Raw genomic sequence first — 17127 nt, 5'->3', positions numbered from 1 at the left:
TGATAAAAGAGATGATTTTTCATTTCCTATTGTTAATTATCCATTTTTAGATGGTGACGTTCCCTTGTCACCATCTTATGGTGTTTATATATCTCAACTTGTACGATTCGCTCGTGTATGTAACAATGTATTAGATTTTAGCGAGAGAAATTTATGTATTACTGAAAAATTATTACACCAGGGTTTTCGATATCACAAACTGGTCAAAACATTTACTAAATTTTATCACCGGTATAAGGAAATAATTCGTAAATATAACTCAACATGCAGACATCTTATACGTTCAGGTATTTCACATCCAAAATTTTATGGAAATATTCTTTATAAAGCACAAAAATGTCAGTATTCTCCTCAGAAACTAACAAAACCTTTAAATAGACTTATTAAAAGGGGATATAGTTACGATACTGTTGTCAGGTCATTAAAGATTGCATATTCTGGCTTTAACATTGATTCACTGATAGGGTCTTTGCATCGGAACTAAACACATTTATTTCTAAAAAAAAAAAAAACAGTTGTTGGCATGACACGGGTTATGTTCTTCTCATATATTTTATGATAGTATGATACTAAACCCCTAACGGGAGGGATTGTACCTGATATTCATATGATGAAGACATAATCTTTCAATCAGTTTAATTGAGGTCTGGAGCTGGCATGTCAGTTAACTGCTTATAATATACGTCCCGTTATTGTGCTAATCACGGTAAAACGTGTTTGTTGGTTGTCTTTCATTTTTGCTTTGTGCATTGTGTTATTGTAAAGTGGCAAATTTGTGTATTCTTGTCTTTAATTTTTGCTAATATTTTTTGGTGTTAAGATTATAACTTTAAGTTAATGTTGATTGCTGTATATTTGACATTTTTACTTATTATTTGTTTTGTTCAAGCATCGTTGTCAATATAATGGGATTTGATGCGACTGTCATACAAACTTGTGAGAGTTTTAGCTATAGGTATAAAACCAGGTTCAATCCACCATTTTCTACATAAGAAAATGCCTGTACAAAACCAGGAATAAGACGGTTGTTATCCATGCATTCGTTTGATGTGTTTGAGCTTTTGATTTTGCCATTTGATTAGGGACTTTCCGTTTAGAATTTTCCTCGGATGGAGTCAAGGAAAATAGTTCCGGAACAAAAACGATCACTGTTTTTTTTTTTAAACACGTACGTAAAACTGCGTTGCACTTTTTGTTGTGTAAAATATGGATCATTTTATCAAAAATTCCTAAAGCTACACTTCATAAAATTATCTATTTCTTCAAAAATACAATGAACATATTATCGGCCATATGCCTTTAGTTTCTGAACTTATGCCATAGTATTGGAGCTTTCAAGAATAAATTTTAATTAAGGACATATTATTTCTCTCGCTAATTGATTATAACTTAGACTATTATTCTAACTAAACGTCTCAGATTTTAAAATTACATCACGTTGATTAAGATTATCGTCAATAACTGCTGTGCAAATAACATACAATTAAAAAAAATGTAGCTGCTTATCATTTAATTCGGCGGAGGACATTTTAGCGCATTGATAGGACATATTAGCGAAAATATTTGACGTTTTAGCACCAAAGTAGAACCCATTTTAAATAGCGCCAGAACTTTAACCCATTTTAGCGTTAATTAAAAATTTCAATGCCTATCAGTTTTGCGAAATATATTTAACCCATTATAATATATAATAAATAAAAAAAACTTTAAAAGACTCCTGCAAGACAGCACAATATAATACATAGGTGTCCATTAAAATACAGCACTAACTGTCTAAAAGATTTAATCAATTGGCAAACGTTCGTTCTAGCCTGGATTTTATATCCTAGAGAAAGTATACGTAAATGGCTCTGGATATACCACTAACCCGAATAATTCAGTCGTTATATTCCGCTGATCTACGAAGGCTATATTAACCTCGTGTGGGAGAAAATCGGACACGGAAAGGGCTTGAATTATTCGAGTTAATATACCCCCGGTACAATACTGTTGAATTACATTAGGAACTGTCTTTCTCTTTATTTTGTCTAGATTTTGGTGAACATTCGTATTTTTATAAATGTCTAATCCAAACAATGTTTGTGTTGTCAATAATTTTTATTAATGTCATCAGTAGCAAGGACGTATATGTTAGTTATACGTCCTTGTCAGTAGTAATCTGAAACCCGAGCTGAAAATATTATTGGGAAAACGGACCTTTTTCGTCTGTATTTAAAGATGCTTACGTGTTGGTGCTTGGTTAAATCTAATGTACAAAAACCATGAAAATCACTCATCTGGAACATAGACCTGTCATGGCGAAGTTACGGTGATCATCATGTGGAAAATAGAAATTTTAGTGGCCTTCTCTGTGTTTACTCTCATTTGTGGTAAGTTTTTATAGAAGGGAACAATTGGTTATAATTTTCTATAGCTAAAATATTGTCTTTAATGGCGCTGAATCGATAAGTACATACCATCTTTCCCGTTTCATTGTTTGTAAACAAAGTGACACTGAGGTAGTCTTACAAGGTACATTGTGTATGTAATCTACACAATGTGTATAACACATTCATTATCAAAATTAAATTCTGTTGCATCTGTGTGACTGTCCAGTTATTGGAAGTAAGGGATTATGGATGTTAAAACTTTACAGTTTGTCTGTGATAGACCCCAGACTTCATGGCACCTTTACACAATAATAAACAAATGGGTCATTTTTTTCTTCACTGACTTCAGTGAAAAAATATCTAAATATGGAAATGTAAAAATTGTCGGAAATTACCAATTAGATTTTTTTCGTCTGAACTTTTGAAGAACATTTTTATACTACATGTATAACATTTGTCAGCTGAGTCTTTTTCCTATAAACATGTTATACCATGTGTACTACATGTACTATGACATAGAATTGTGAAAAATTTAGCAAAATTTCCAATAAATGAATCCATTATCTTGAATTACTGAGAAGTTATAAGCCTATGAAAACTAAGTTTTTAGCACTATCAAATGAATACACAAATGCGGGATTATTACTCATTTGGGGAATAGTTCCCCATTACCATTTGGTGGGGTGTCCCCTACCTGTTAAATGAAATCTTGTATCATTTTATGCATGCACTGGTGGAGGCACAGGTACAAGCACGGAATATTTTACAGAATTTTAGCTTAGCTTCATAAATATCCTGTACTACTCTACCAGTGTAGATTGGAGTCTTTCCCAATGTTGGACCGTGAAAAAGCAGATAACTATCAACCTGATCAAGACGAAGTTTTTTTATTGCATATATTAAATTATCAGATTTTTGAGACATTTTTTTCATGTGCAAAATATGTTTGATTGATTAAAAAAATTTAATTCATGTCACTTTTGTGCAGGGTTCTCACTAAGGCGAGTCCATGAGTCCTGGACTCATCAAAATCTCTCTGGACTCATCATTTTCAAAACTAGTGAGTCCACAGATGCATCAAGATAGAAATATTTTGTATAAACTAAACACAGTTAAATACAAATATCATCAGTTTATAGCAAAAGTTTAAAAGTAATCTGAATTTAATGTCATTTCATTGCTCTGTTAGACCATGAGACTTAAATATTACATTATATTGCAATAAAATATCTTCTCCTTGCTGTTGGACTCACCATGGCCAAAAATGACGAGTCCCTGGACTCGCCTTCTAAAATCCATAATGAGAACCCTGCTTTTGTGTACACTTGTAATGTATTAAATCTGATAAGGGGAGATAACTCAGATAATTTGACTTTTTGAATGCATTTTTTTGAAGCTATATTCAGCACTTTGTAATTTATTTTAAATTTTGTCGTTATATTTATAATTTCTAAATCTATTTTTCTGTAGAATGCTCTTTAAATTACCTGTTAAATTGTTACGAAAAATGTGAATTTTCACAATCTGTAGCTAAAAACAAGCTTTCAATAAATGAAATTATCTGAGTGATCTCCCCCTATTGAATTTATATAATTTTGGAAACAGTTGATTTGAATTATGCTACATGTATATAAAATTGAAATTGAATAAAAAATCTTGCATTTTTTACATGTTTAACCAATATCTTAAACAACAAGTTATTATTTTGCTTTTTAAATTAGTTGTTTAAATGAGGTTTTTTTTACAAGAAGACCTATGACAGATCATGACGATGTATGACATTTTTGCAAAGTTGGTAATTACTAGACTTGGATTATTTGGTGTGTTACCCATATTCATAAGGACACAACATGTATCATACAGTTATATTGCATGCATAGCTAGTTGGCATACATACAATGTACAATGTATAATGACTAAAGATCTAGAGGGTCTCTAAAGGATCAGATTGAGAAAATAACAGGAATAAGAAGAAATAATCTCATCTGACTGATGCAGTAACAGTTATTGCAAGTCAAGAGCCTCTGGCCTTTGTTAGTCTTGTAGGATTTTTAATTTCAGTTTTTTTGTGTATAATTCAGAGTTTATTATGACGTCCATTATCACTGAACTAGTATATATATTTGTTTAGGGGCCAACTGAAGGACTCCTCCGGTTGTGGAAGTTTCTTGCTGTGTTGAAGACCCATTGGTAGCCTTCGGCTGTTGTCTGCTCTATGTTCGGGTTGTTGTCTCTTTGACACATTCCCCATTTCAATTCTCAATTTTATGTATTCCAAAATTTCAAAAATGTTCTTGTAAATAAGCTTAAGCTTGTTAAAAATTTCAAAGGCCCTTTGGTGGGGAAAATTTGGTTGATTATATAGAGAATCACTGAAGAATGATGGGAACTGGCCCCCCTTTAGGTCAGTCAGTGGCCCCCCATTTAAAAGTCCTGGATCCATGATGTAAAAGAAACACAAATATGGGGTACCCATCAATGACACTGTCACACAAGATCAGTACAAAAATACACATATAAGAAAGAAGATGTGGTATGATTGCTAATGAAAAAACTGTCCACAAGAGACCAAAATGACACAAATTAACAACTAAAGGTCACTGTAAGGCCTTCAACAATGAGCAAAGTCCATACCCCATAAGTCAGCTATAAAATGCCCGAAATGACAATGTAAAATGCACCGTAAAAAATATCATGAATATGCACACACAAAGCAAAGGAACAGCACATACAACATGCATTTATATACATTTCTTTTATTTTAATGGTAAAGATTTATGCTTCGTCCCTGGTTAAACATAAATTTAATTACACTGAGACTCTTCATTCTAATCTACCTACATATATACATGATATACATTTTGTGTTCATGATACTATTCTTTTATTTTATATATCGTAATTTAAAAAGCTGGCAACAGAAAGGTGGTAGGTTGTTGGATAAATTTATTTTTGAACGTCACTGCACCTGAGAAAGTATAATGAAGTAAACCTTTTTTTATCCTAGTATGCATTAGTGAAAGAAATTTTCATTTATTTGTGTTTATTCAATAAATCCCCCAGTAATGTAATTAATTTTTAGAGGCGTGATTTTCACGCGATTTTTACTATGAATTATATTAGGACACCTGGTGAGAGTTTCAATACAGTACCAATTGAATTGACATCTATATTCAGCGCTACTGATCTCTGCTTGTAAAATCTTCGCCATAAAATGTACCTCGTATGGTGTACCACGTTGACATAAAGACGAAAGAAGCAGAAACGTCGTGTTTTTCTTTCTTTTTCGTCCATGCAGTACTAATCTGATTACAACAGAAAAATGAATTTTATTAGCTTTTTTTTAACAGATTAAATTGTGTAGGAAGTTATTTAAATTTTTTAGTTTGAGAGGTTGAGAAATGAACAGTTAATAATATAATGATGATGATTTAGAAAAATCTGATTACAACAGAATAATGAATTTTATTAGCTTTATTTTAACAGATAAAATTTTGTAGGAAGCTATTTAATTTTTTTAGTTTAAGAGGTTGAGAAATGAACAGTTAATGATCATCATGATGATATAATGATGATTATGAAGCTCGTTTTCTTCTCTTGAAATTTAACCTTTGTTCATTTTCTATTTCAACTTCTGGTCATTTAAGTAACATCCAGCCTGTCCAGAAAATAAGGATGCATTGTAAAATAATTTGAAGAAACATTATTTTCTATGTTAAAAATGGGTAGTTATATGTGTATATATACATGTTAACCATCATAAGGCATGATTTAGAATGAATTAGATATTGGAGTGGAGCAAAATATTTTTTTTTAAAAGTTGATCAATTTTAGATACACATGCTTATATATGACAGGGGCAGATCCAGCCATTTGAAAAAAAGGGGGTTGGTTCCTAACCCAGGACAAAAAAGGGGGGGGGGAGTTCCAACTACATGTCCCCATTCAAATGCATTGATCGTCCAAAAGAAAAAGGGGGTTCCATCCCCCGGAACTCCCTGGATCCGCCACTGTATGCAGTCAAGTACCATCCCAGAAATTCAAGATATATATATATATATATATATATAAAATTTTATGAAAATATTTACTTAATGTAAAAAAGGGGTAGTTTCATATGTACATGTGCATGTTACTTTTTCTTAGACATGATTTGGAATGCAATATTATAGAGGAGCCAAATGATTTTTTTTTTGGAAATGCTGAACTAACTTTTGTTACCCATGGTAATTTTTTAAAATTTTCAAAATACATACAGATGTTAAAGTTAACCTCATCTACCAACGTTAAGTTTTTAATTATGAAAATATGCATGTAATATGCACCTGCACCTTGCATGGATGATGGATTTTAGACATATTTGATATATATGCATAGTGCTTTGTTCCGCTGATAAGTTTTGAAAACTTTTTTTTTTTGCACATGCATTTCCGACATAGTCACGTTAATAACTTTTCCATGTTCCTTTAAGAATTTGTCAAATATTTTGACAAGTATTAAGAGTAAGATTAAAGGGAAAGTTTTAATATGTTTCATTGAGATACGAATTAAATGTCGAATCATGAATATTTATTCACGGGTTTAAGTCCAGGTGTTTCCTGAATAGGATCAAACTTAATACCACAAAAGTTACAAGGATCGCCACCCCATATTTAAATTTCAGGCCATACAAATGTTATCTGTGTGTATCTAATTTAAGTTGGTTACCGTGAGATCGATTAATATAACTATTAAATACAGTGAATGTCTATGTATTATAGTGTCTTAGGACATCCATTTTTTTTGTACGCAAAAATCAGTTTAATATGAATAAAATGAGAATTTTTTTTTATTGGAATATTTAATGAAATTTAAAATTTAAAATTTTTAAACAAGGTCATATTTTCATAAGTGACAACAAGAAAAGTTTTGAATCTGCCAAAATAATAAAGTTCTGATAAAATATTTTGTATACCTTACGGTACATGTATATTTAATGCAAATTGCAGAATTTTACAACCGTGAAAATAACCCATTATAGAGCATTGTTCAGTATTATATATGACTTAATAATAGCTCTAAAAATTGGCCCCATTCTAGCAGAATTGTAATATTATTAATGGTAATTGGTTTATTGTGAGAATGGGTGCTAGGAATTTGTGACTAAAAAAGCATTTACAATTTTAGAATTAAGCTAATCAATGTTTTCAATTTGTAATGATGTATTATATATAGGTGGTCGTGTGGTCTAGCGGGACGGCTATAGTGCAGGCGATTTGGTGTCACGATATCTCAGTAGCATATGGGTTCGAATCCCAGTGAGGGAAGAACAAAAAAAAAATTTGCAAAAGCAAATTTACAGATCTAACATTGTTGGGTTGATGTTAAGAAGAGATGTTAAGAAGAGTTGTATATATATATACATATATATATTTTTCTAATTCTTTGTCAATTTTTCCTTTCTGCACCCATTGTATAAAAAAAAATTAATCAACGTGTGGTTCGTTTGATCTCAGTTCTTCATTGGTTAAAATCCAATTATGACGTCAAATTTTCTTGCTTTCCTCTGAATTTCCTATTGTGACGGCATGAAAAAAGGCGACCATGCCTGATGACTTCACATAGAAAGAACACATCTTTTTGCAGATCATTTGAAAAGAAGGAACACGTTTGCCTGCATATTGTTTGAAAATCATTAGAGAAACAGATTCTACCACCAAATCTTGTGTAATACGATATTTATCCACTCTCAACAGTTAAATTTTAAGTATTTATTGTCTTCAATAAAAAATTCTGCACTAGTTTAGTAAAATGGACGTCATACTTAACTTAAAAAAATATAACAGTAAACTTAACTAAAATTAAAAACCATACTAGACTAGTAACAAAGGACAGAGGCTCCTGAGTTGGGACACTAGGCGTAAACATGCTGCTGGTTAAACTTGTTTTGTGAGATCTCAACCCTCCCCTATACCTCTAGCCAATGTAGAATAAAGATATTATAAGTTTCCAGCCCTGAAAACAAAAAAATATATATACATATATTCCAAAATTGCAATCAAATTTAAACCCTATAAACCCATGGAAGTGGTTTGGCCTAAAGCTGTATGGCCACCCATGTTCTAGTTACTGGTAGTAATTCTATGAATGGTCAGCTTTCCATTGTCAGAGATCATGATCGAGAGTGAAATATTCAACCCACTTTTATTTGCTTTCCTTTAATTTAATCCCAAAATTCAACATAATTTCACATCCAAGCTTCAGTAAAGTGTAGATTTGTTTATATGGGTACAATTGTGATTTGTAAAGTGTTGATTTATTTGCCTTGTACAATACAGTAGTTTAAATAGTTTCATATTGTATTGAAATTCACAGCTGTAGAGAAATGTATTTAAATGTATATTTCTTTAAATGAAAGTTACACCTGGGTTATAATGTTATAATACAATGTGAATTTCATACCGTGGGCTGCATTAAGAGAATATTATTTCAACATTTTTTTGGTTTTATTTGAATGTGTGCACCAGTATTTGAAAATAACATGTGTTTTTACATGCAGTAATAGTTTTGCCTCGATTTTAACCAGGCAATAACTGAAAGTAAAAAGATTGTTGTAAAAAGATTGTTTTTATCAAATGACATAATAAAGTGAATTTTGTGGAAGGAATATATACGTTACTTTAAATTTAATTAAAATCTGTGACTGATATTGTATGTCTAACTCCTACTGAGAGTAAAGTTGTGGAAATAAGAATTACTTTTTTGACGGTAAGTTTGTTTTTATATATTAGTTTAAATTTTCAGCATTTGTTAAACTTCAACAGGCTTCATGATCTTGCTTTTGTCTTTGTGTCGATCTATTTCTTTTTTTTTTAAATTTGAAATAAAAAGTTTAAAAAACAATAATTAAGCAATTAGGAGTTAGGAGTTGCTTGAAATTCTTTAAGATCTTTTTTCCCAGTTATATAATATATATATCTTGGTCTTAGTTTCATTGTTTGAGGTTTGTATTTTTATGTTTTTAAATTTTTTTGATGACACTCCTAGGCCTCTTAAATTAAGAATGAGGAACTTAATTAATGCCATTTAGTATATGAGAATAGTTTATGTTTTCACAGAAAAAGAACAATTAAGAAGATATAAAACCAGGAGCCACAAAATTTGCTTTTAAAGAAATTTACGAAAAAAATTAGCTTTTAAAGAAATTTACGAAAGATAAGATTCAATGTATATATATATTTTTATGTACATGTAGGCCCAGTACAATTAGTTACATTATTTTCTGTTAGCACAAAGTAGCAAATTAACCTCTCTTGGGGGTCACACCAGCTTAAGAGTAACTAGAAATAAAAAAATAAAATGTAGCAAGTAAAATTAAATAAATTTTAAAAGATCAATACAATCTGAGATGAAATTTTAGTTTCACAATTAGTATTGAACTTATAATTGATCACTATTTCTGTTTTCCAAAACAACCAACCCTAAACATCTGAAAGTCAGGGATGTATAAATATGCTGGATTGTAAGGAGCTAATTATAACAAAAAAAGGCCTATTCAAAATTACAAAGTGCATCCATGATCAGGAGCTTTAAATTTAACTGATGAATTTAGAAAACCACCATAGAGTCATAAATTGTCACTCAGGAAACTGAATTAGTAAGACAGACATTAAATGAAGTTCAACATGCCATGAAAATCCTAGAACTTGATGAAAGAAATGGATAAATTATCAGAAGATGATTGTTCCTCTTCTGATGACGAGATATGATTTAGATTAATAAACTTCATTAAACCTGAAATTGATAGTCTGAATTATATCTATCATGTTGTGTTGTCTTAATAAGTCTATTTGGTTATATGAGTGCTTTAAACAAGAAGATTTTCATTCTTTTTTTATTTGTATTTCTACATTTCTATTACAACTTCAATATATTACAAAACTATTACAAAAAAAAGCTTAAAAGACATGATTATAAAGAATATGGTGTGCATCCTATCTATAATAAAATAATAATAAATAAAATTGCTGTATCCAATATTTAAAGTATTCAAACTTTTAAAATTGTGCAGTCAACATTTTTTTTAAAAAGTCCTGCTAATAATATGTCCATTTGACAAGCATGAAAGATTGTCTTAAAATTCACCAGATACCGAAATTTTGAATCTAGATTTCAATTTTTTTTTCGGTACCCTGCAAACCCCCACCCCCCATAATTTCCAGTGACCGCCCTTAACTTATTCATTTTGGCCTATTAGTGCCCTGTTAGGCCAAAATGAATGGAAAACCCTGCATTATAGTATCTTAATATTTTTTTGATTTATATCAGACTGGAGAAGTTCTCAAAAATAAGTAATTGTTATTAATCATGTCATTTACCAAACATTTGTAATTTGATACAGCACCCACCATACTTTATTATTATGACTAGTACAATGTAGCTGTTGACTCTGCACATGTGCTAATTTAATTATTTCTGTTTTTATACAAATGTCAAAACATTGTTATGTGTTATATATATTTGAGTTTTTTTACAAATTTTATAGTTCAGAAACTTGTATTGTTGTTACGTAATTTTCATTTTTATTTTATTTTATTTTTTATAATTCCGAAGTTTTATTGTAAAATATTAATATCCATTTCAGTTGAGATAACATAATGTCCATTTGCAGTAAAAAAATGATAATTCAAACGTATGATCATTAATATATGTATCCAGGAATTCTTGAATTTTAAGTCAGAAGTTAAAGTACATTTCAAATGTTTGCTGATCAAAACTATATATAATAAAGACAATTTTGAAATTTTCCAAAAAATACGTTCTTCTTCCAAATGATGATTTTCTAATTAAATTTGATGGTAAAAGTACTTTTAAAGCATTGTAAGTCTTTCAGTGGAAACTAGTTAAGTTTAAGAGTTTTTCCCATTTAAATGGTTTTATCTTAGTCTTTTTTTTGGGACCCTTAAATTATGACTGATTGTTTGGTGTAAGCCATTAGGCTCAGTGTTGAAGGCTGTACTTTGACCTATAATTGTTCAATTACTTTCACAAATGTGACTTGTATGTAACCCGAATAATTCAGTCGTTATATTCAGCTGATCTACGAAGGCTACATTAATGTGTTGGAGAAAATCGGACACAGAAAGAGCATGAATTATTCGAGTTAACTTGTATGGAGAGTTGTCCTCATTGTTACTCATACCACATCTTCTTATATATCATGTAGATATATCTTCTACCAGCTGATATACAGTTTTGATGCATCTCTACCTGGATATATGGACTCAATATGATAAATAGACAAAATTTAGACAAAATAATCAGAAAATATTGAGTCTCAGCTGATTGGCAGATTTTCATGAGTCCAGATCTCATGGACTTCTAAGTAAGAACCCTGGAATGGAATCCATGGATCTATATATGTGTTTAGAAACTAACACAAAAATTTGAAATACAATTTGCTTACATGTCTGTTTGTACAGTTTATGACATGCTAAACGATAGCCAATAAATCATTGCATTAACTCTTTTATGACATATTGTACCATTAACATTTATATTCAATATCCAAGTTGAGTTAAATATAAATAAGACTAGGTTCAATTTTCAAATCTTAAGCACTTAATTTAGTTATGAAATTCCCTGTATTTATAATTTACGACATGCTAAATGGAAGCAGTTGGCATACAATTTTATGATTAACAATATTTGAGTTAAATAAGACTTAATTACAAATCCTAGTTAAATGATTTAGATATGAAATGAATACATTCTCCGCACCTGTACATTTGTTGTAGGCCTTAGTTAATATTCCAAAGAGATGTACTCAGTTTGTTTGTATATGAATTAAAAGTATCTATTTGTCCTAATTGATATAATTTGTCGCTGAGTTTAAAGTACCCTAAGCAGCTCGGAAAAAAAGTTATGAAAACATTTTAAAGTTTGTGCAAACAGCGCTGGTTAGGAATAAATTGTATTGATTTTTTAATTTGAATTTTTTCAAGTGGACCCTTGATTCTTACACGTCTTAATTCCCACATATTCTTTAGATCAAAGACGGATTTTTCATATATCGTTGAGTACCGGACGCTTTGTTTGGAGAAATGTATGTAAATAAATGCTAAATAGCAAAACCAAACAAAACTTTTGAAGAGGTAATTAAAGGATGTTTCTGGTCAATTTGTTAAATTTGGAATTCAGATTCGCGTTGACTTATAGACGTTTTATTTTCTATAAATATATATACGAACATTTTGTTAGATTTGAATCTGTTTTAATTTTGAATTCGGTATTGATAGGATTATTTTTTTTTTCAAAAGAGAAACCAAATCACCCCCTGTTTGCCCCCTCGTCATTTTTAATTCAATTTTCGATCTTCTCATTGACTTGATCAGGTATCCGTTACCCAGTAAGGCTCGCTATTGTTAACGGCTTCAATACAGCTTTACATTCAGTAATTCAATTTATTTGAGAGAAAAGAGTTTGTTTCGAGAGTGGCAGTTCAAATATTCGCTAATAAAAATACACGACTTAAGCATGAAATTGTTAATTGACATCACATAGGTGCCAGTGTGACGGGGAGAACAAAACGCTTTGACACTGCAGCTAGTTAAAATTGAGCACCAAGATCGGAGTGAACCATTAAAAGGTGTTGAATTTTATACAAATCAAGTTTAGCTTCTCAACTAAATCATGTCGAAAAGAAAAGAGAATTAGGTAGTTGTACGTTGACAAAATCTTAATTTGTATGCGATTACTTTTCTTCTGTCCAATTGATTGTGCAACCTTAAGATTGGGGGCGTGGCAGATTACAGCGTTGTTACAATGGTACATGAAAAAGTTTTGCATTGTAATAGAGATTTATGGCTTATTAATTCAAATTGAAAAATTAATTCAACTTTGCTTTGGAATTAAAAGTGAAGGGATGGGTAAAAATCTGTAGTTGGGTTGTAATATTTCCGGATGAAAATCTAGTTTATGGTGGACTTCAAGTTCTCAATAATTTGCTGCTTGTATGAGGTATAGTTACTTAAAAGTTCTAAAATCAGTTACATTGATGCATTCTTTTTTTCTTAGGAATATTTTTTATGAATTCTGGGATATGTATTTACCACATCTTCAAGTAATTAAGATACAAGTTTTCTGTAGGGAATTAATATATAAAAATGCAGTTCCCAAATTTTGTTTACTCATTCATCAAAAAAGAAATCAATCCATTGTCAGTAATTACAAATTAGAAATTATTGTAGAGAAATTAATTTATTAGCAATTTGAAAGTATATGCTGTAGATATATTCTCTTGATTTGAAAGGAAGTTTAAGTCAACATATAACTTTGTCAACCAAAATTTATAATTCTCAAAAATTACGTATTTTTAATGTAATTATCAGACCTTTTGTTTTTCGTAAGTGGATCGAAAAGGGCTTATATAGTTCTAACTCATCCCTTAATTGCGGCATATTGTCATTAAATTTCCTATTATATAATATTTGTTTAAAGTATTTGCTTAAACTGAAAATCATCTACAGATTCAATTTTCTGTTGTAAATTTAATTAATTAATTAAATGTTACATATCCCTTACATTCAATCAGATTTCTTGTGCTCAATCATGTTAATTCAGAATTCAGAAAGTCATATTTTCTTCTTTTCTTGAATTTCGGATTTCAAATGACTCACAATATACGGATTTGGATGATTGTCATGTTTTAGTATATATACTTGTACATGTTTTGTTAAAAGTTCCAGTTAAATGGCAGACAATGCAAGGGTTATCTATTTTTATGTCGCAAACAGTTTTGCCCTCATTTTTTTGTTTTATTTGGTTTCACTTTATTGATGTATAGTACCTGGCCAAAAGTATTCGTCACCTGCATTTTTTTGCTATATATCTGTATATATTTCATGTAAAAACACATTTTTCAAAAAAATATTTTGAGGGCAGTTATGCTGGGATTTTTTATCAACAATTAAGGCCTTATGTATGTCCTCATCCCCTCTAATGTTTGAAAAGATATATATTAAATAGATATATATTAAACTCTAGTTTAAATTAAAGGCTCTATAGAGTTGGTGTTTTATTTTTTACTGTGAATTCAGAAATTATTGCGATGTTTTTATTATTGCAAAAAATGCGACCATGTTAAAATTGCAATAATTTAAATTCGCATTTTGATTTTTTTGTATAAGAATACAAAAGGATTATCCTCAATAGTGCAAAAATTAAAATCGCATTTTAATTTAAAATGACAAAATCGCAATAATAAATGCACGCAATAATTTTGAATTGATATCAATTCTTTCTGAACCAAATTAAAGATTTCTTTATATGTTAACTTGTTGTGTCATTTTGGACTCTCTTGTGGAGAGTTGTCTCAGTCATTGGCAATCATACCACATCTTCTTTTTTAAATATAAAGTTAATGATATAAGGAGCTGACAAACTGTTGTAAGAAGTCCACAAATAAGAATTGTATAAATAACATGCTATCATGAAGTCATTGTAACAAATAAAATGAAACTACTACAACTATCCTATAATTTAAGATCACAACAAAATTTGCAAGTGTTTGGTATTGATTGTAACTCGATATACTTCTTACAATCCAACCCTATAATTTGTGTTTAAACAAACATTTTGATGACATAAGATTCACAAAGGAAATTTGTTTACCCATTGTTGAAGTAATTTGTTTAGTTATTTAAACGAAGATTAAATTAGCTGGTTTATGCATTAAAAGATGGTATAATAAAGCTGTCTTGATATTTAAAACCATCCAAACTGTAGGAAGATTTAAAATCTTATCAATGGAGGAGCTTATATGCATATCATTAGAGATTGGATAGATTGTGATTTTTTTTATGTAGCTACTTTGATCTACAAGCTTTAATAGTTATACAATATTCACGCTGAACCACAAACCAAGAAGTGCAGGCTTGTAAAATTCCTTTTAGGCCTGTAAAAATCATCCCTACATCATGTTAATGTACAAGCCAACAGAATCTAACTAACATTTTCAAAAATTAGAACTCCATGCCAGGCCTGTTGTTTAAAGGTTTATGGTGATAATAATTTTATACTATATAAATTTTGTAATATAAGCAATATCTTCTTTTATCTATATTCATATACATGATATATATCCAATAATGATGTCTAAAGTCAAATGGAAGTGGTTGGTCAGTGGCGGATCCAGAACTTTTCATAACGGGGGGCTCGGTCCAGTCATGCTTCAGTGATTCCCTATATAATCAACCAAATTTTTCCCTCAAAAGGTGGGGGGGGGGTGGGTCTGCCCCCCTGGATCCGCTCATGTTGGTGTTTCATATTGATATTAATTTATCTTTACTTATAATGGTCTTGATTAGTTATTATTCATTGGTTCCCTATTCTTGTTTCTTGCAACATGTTAGAAGACTGCATACTGGAAATTTATTATTATTCATGGGATACTATTACCAATTTCATGTAATATGTAAATTAATCTTTATTATGAAAAAAGAAGATGTAAAATGATTGCCAATGAGACAACTCTCTACAAGAGACCAAAGTGACACAGAAATTAACAACTATAGGTCACCGTTCAGCCTTCAACAATGTAGACCAAATTGTAACAAAATACAAATTTTCTATAGGTTTCACTTTGTGTGCAGACCAGTGGCGGATTCAGCCATTTTAAAAAGGGGGGGGGGGGGGTCCAACTATATCCCATTCAAATGCATTGATCAGCCAAAAAAAGGGGGGGTTCAAACCCCCTGACCCCTTCCCCCCTGGATCCGCCACTGGCAGACTTTTAAAATCAAATATTCCCCAAAATATAATTTTTCCTCAATCCCCAAAAATTAGTACCAGAGAAAATAAAGGAATTCACAATAGACAATGGTAGATAAGAATAATACATGGTCTTAACTTGGGACACAAATCAAAATTAAAGGAGTTGATAATTTGCCACGAGTTCCCATCGGTTAATTGCATTTTATTAATTTTTAAATTTAGAGTAAAATTATACATACTACAAAAAATGCAATGTACTAGTATATGTACTACATGTACTAACAAGTACTGGTCTGATATATGTTTTATTTTCAGTGTAAAGATAAACACAATTTGCACTTTTATTTCTGGATTTTATGACCACAAGTTTTGTTTATTTTCCACCTCAGATTTCGATTTATTACATAACATATTTTTGGCTATTTATGCAGAGCTGTAAGATACAATACTCATGCAGATCTAATTTTATGCTAACTTTTAGAGCAAAGCATTAATATATAGAGATTGTCTGTGATTTACTCTGATAAATCTATCAAAATATTCCGTAAACCAACTTATTTTCGCGGATACTTAATTTCGCATTTTACCCTTTTTAGACCACTTCACGGCTATTTAATTTCTCGATGTTCTGAAGTTCAATAAGGAATGATCCATGTATAATATATTCGCGTTATTTTTCTATTCGTGAAAGTCGCGAAAATAAATTGCTTGCGAAAATAAGTTGGTTTACAGTATATATTTTTAGTACAGTGGATTCGTTATTATTTGTGAAATACTAATTTTCTTGGATTTGATTGGTATATATAGGTAAACAATGTATTTAATCGTTTAACTTAGTAAGAATTGTCTATACACTTGTATGCAGACTTTGGCAAAACCAATGAAAGTAAATATTTTTCAAAAACACAACTTTTCCTCAATCCATGAAAATTGGTACAAAAATAAATGAATTATAAACATTATTGATGGATTTAGAGACATAATTAAGATAGGACAGGATTGTATTC

At 30.4% G+C, this 17127-nt stretch overlaps 1 protein-coding gene across 4 annotated transcripts in view; it reads left to right on the top strand.

Annotated features, from left to right (window-relative positions):
• Positions 1-2247: 2247 nt before the first annotated feature.
• LOC139503112 (activin receptor type-1-like) overlaps positions 2248-17127 on the top strand; it is a 28151-nt gene continuing 13271 nt past the window's right edge. For 2 of the 4 annotated variants that reach the window (XR_011659029.1, XM_071292812.1), the window contains exon 1: positions 2248-2369. Coding sequence is in view for 1 of the 4 variants with exons in the window: in XM_071292812.1 (XP_071148913.1) it covers positions 2318-2369 (52 nt within the window). In the remaining 3 variants the exon portion in view is untranslated. Of the gene's footprint in view, positions 2370-8783; positions 9116-13342; positions 13367-17127 lie in introns of those variants that run through there. The other 2 variants (XM_071292813.1, XM_071292814.1) reach the window with 2 other exon arrangements.

This window comes from Mytilus edulis, chromosome 14, assembly GCF_963676685.1.
Source record: "Mytilus edulis chromosome 14, xbMytEdul2.2, whole genome shotgun sequence".
Classification (NCBI taxonomy): domain Eukaryota; kingdom Metazoa; phylum Mollusca; class Bivalvia; order Mytilida; family Mytilidae; genus Mytilus; species Mytilus edulis.
This window is presented reverse-complemented; position numbering and strand designations above follow the sequence as displayed.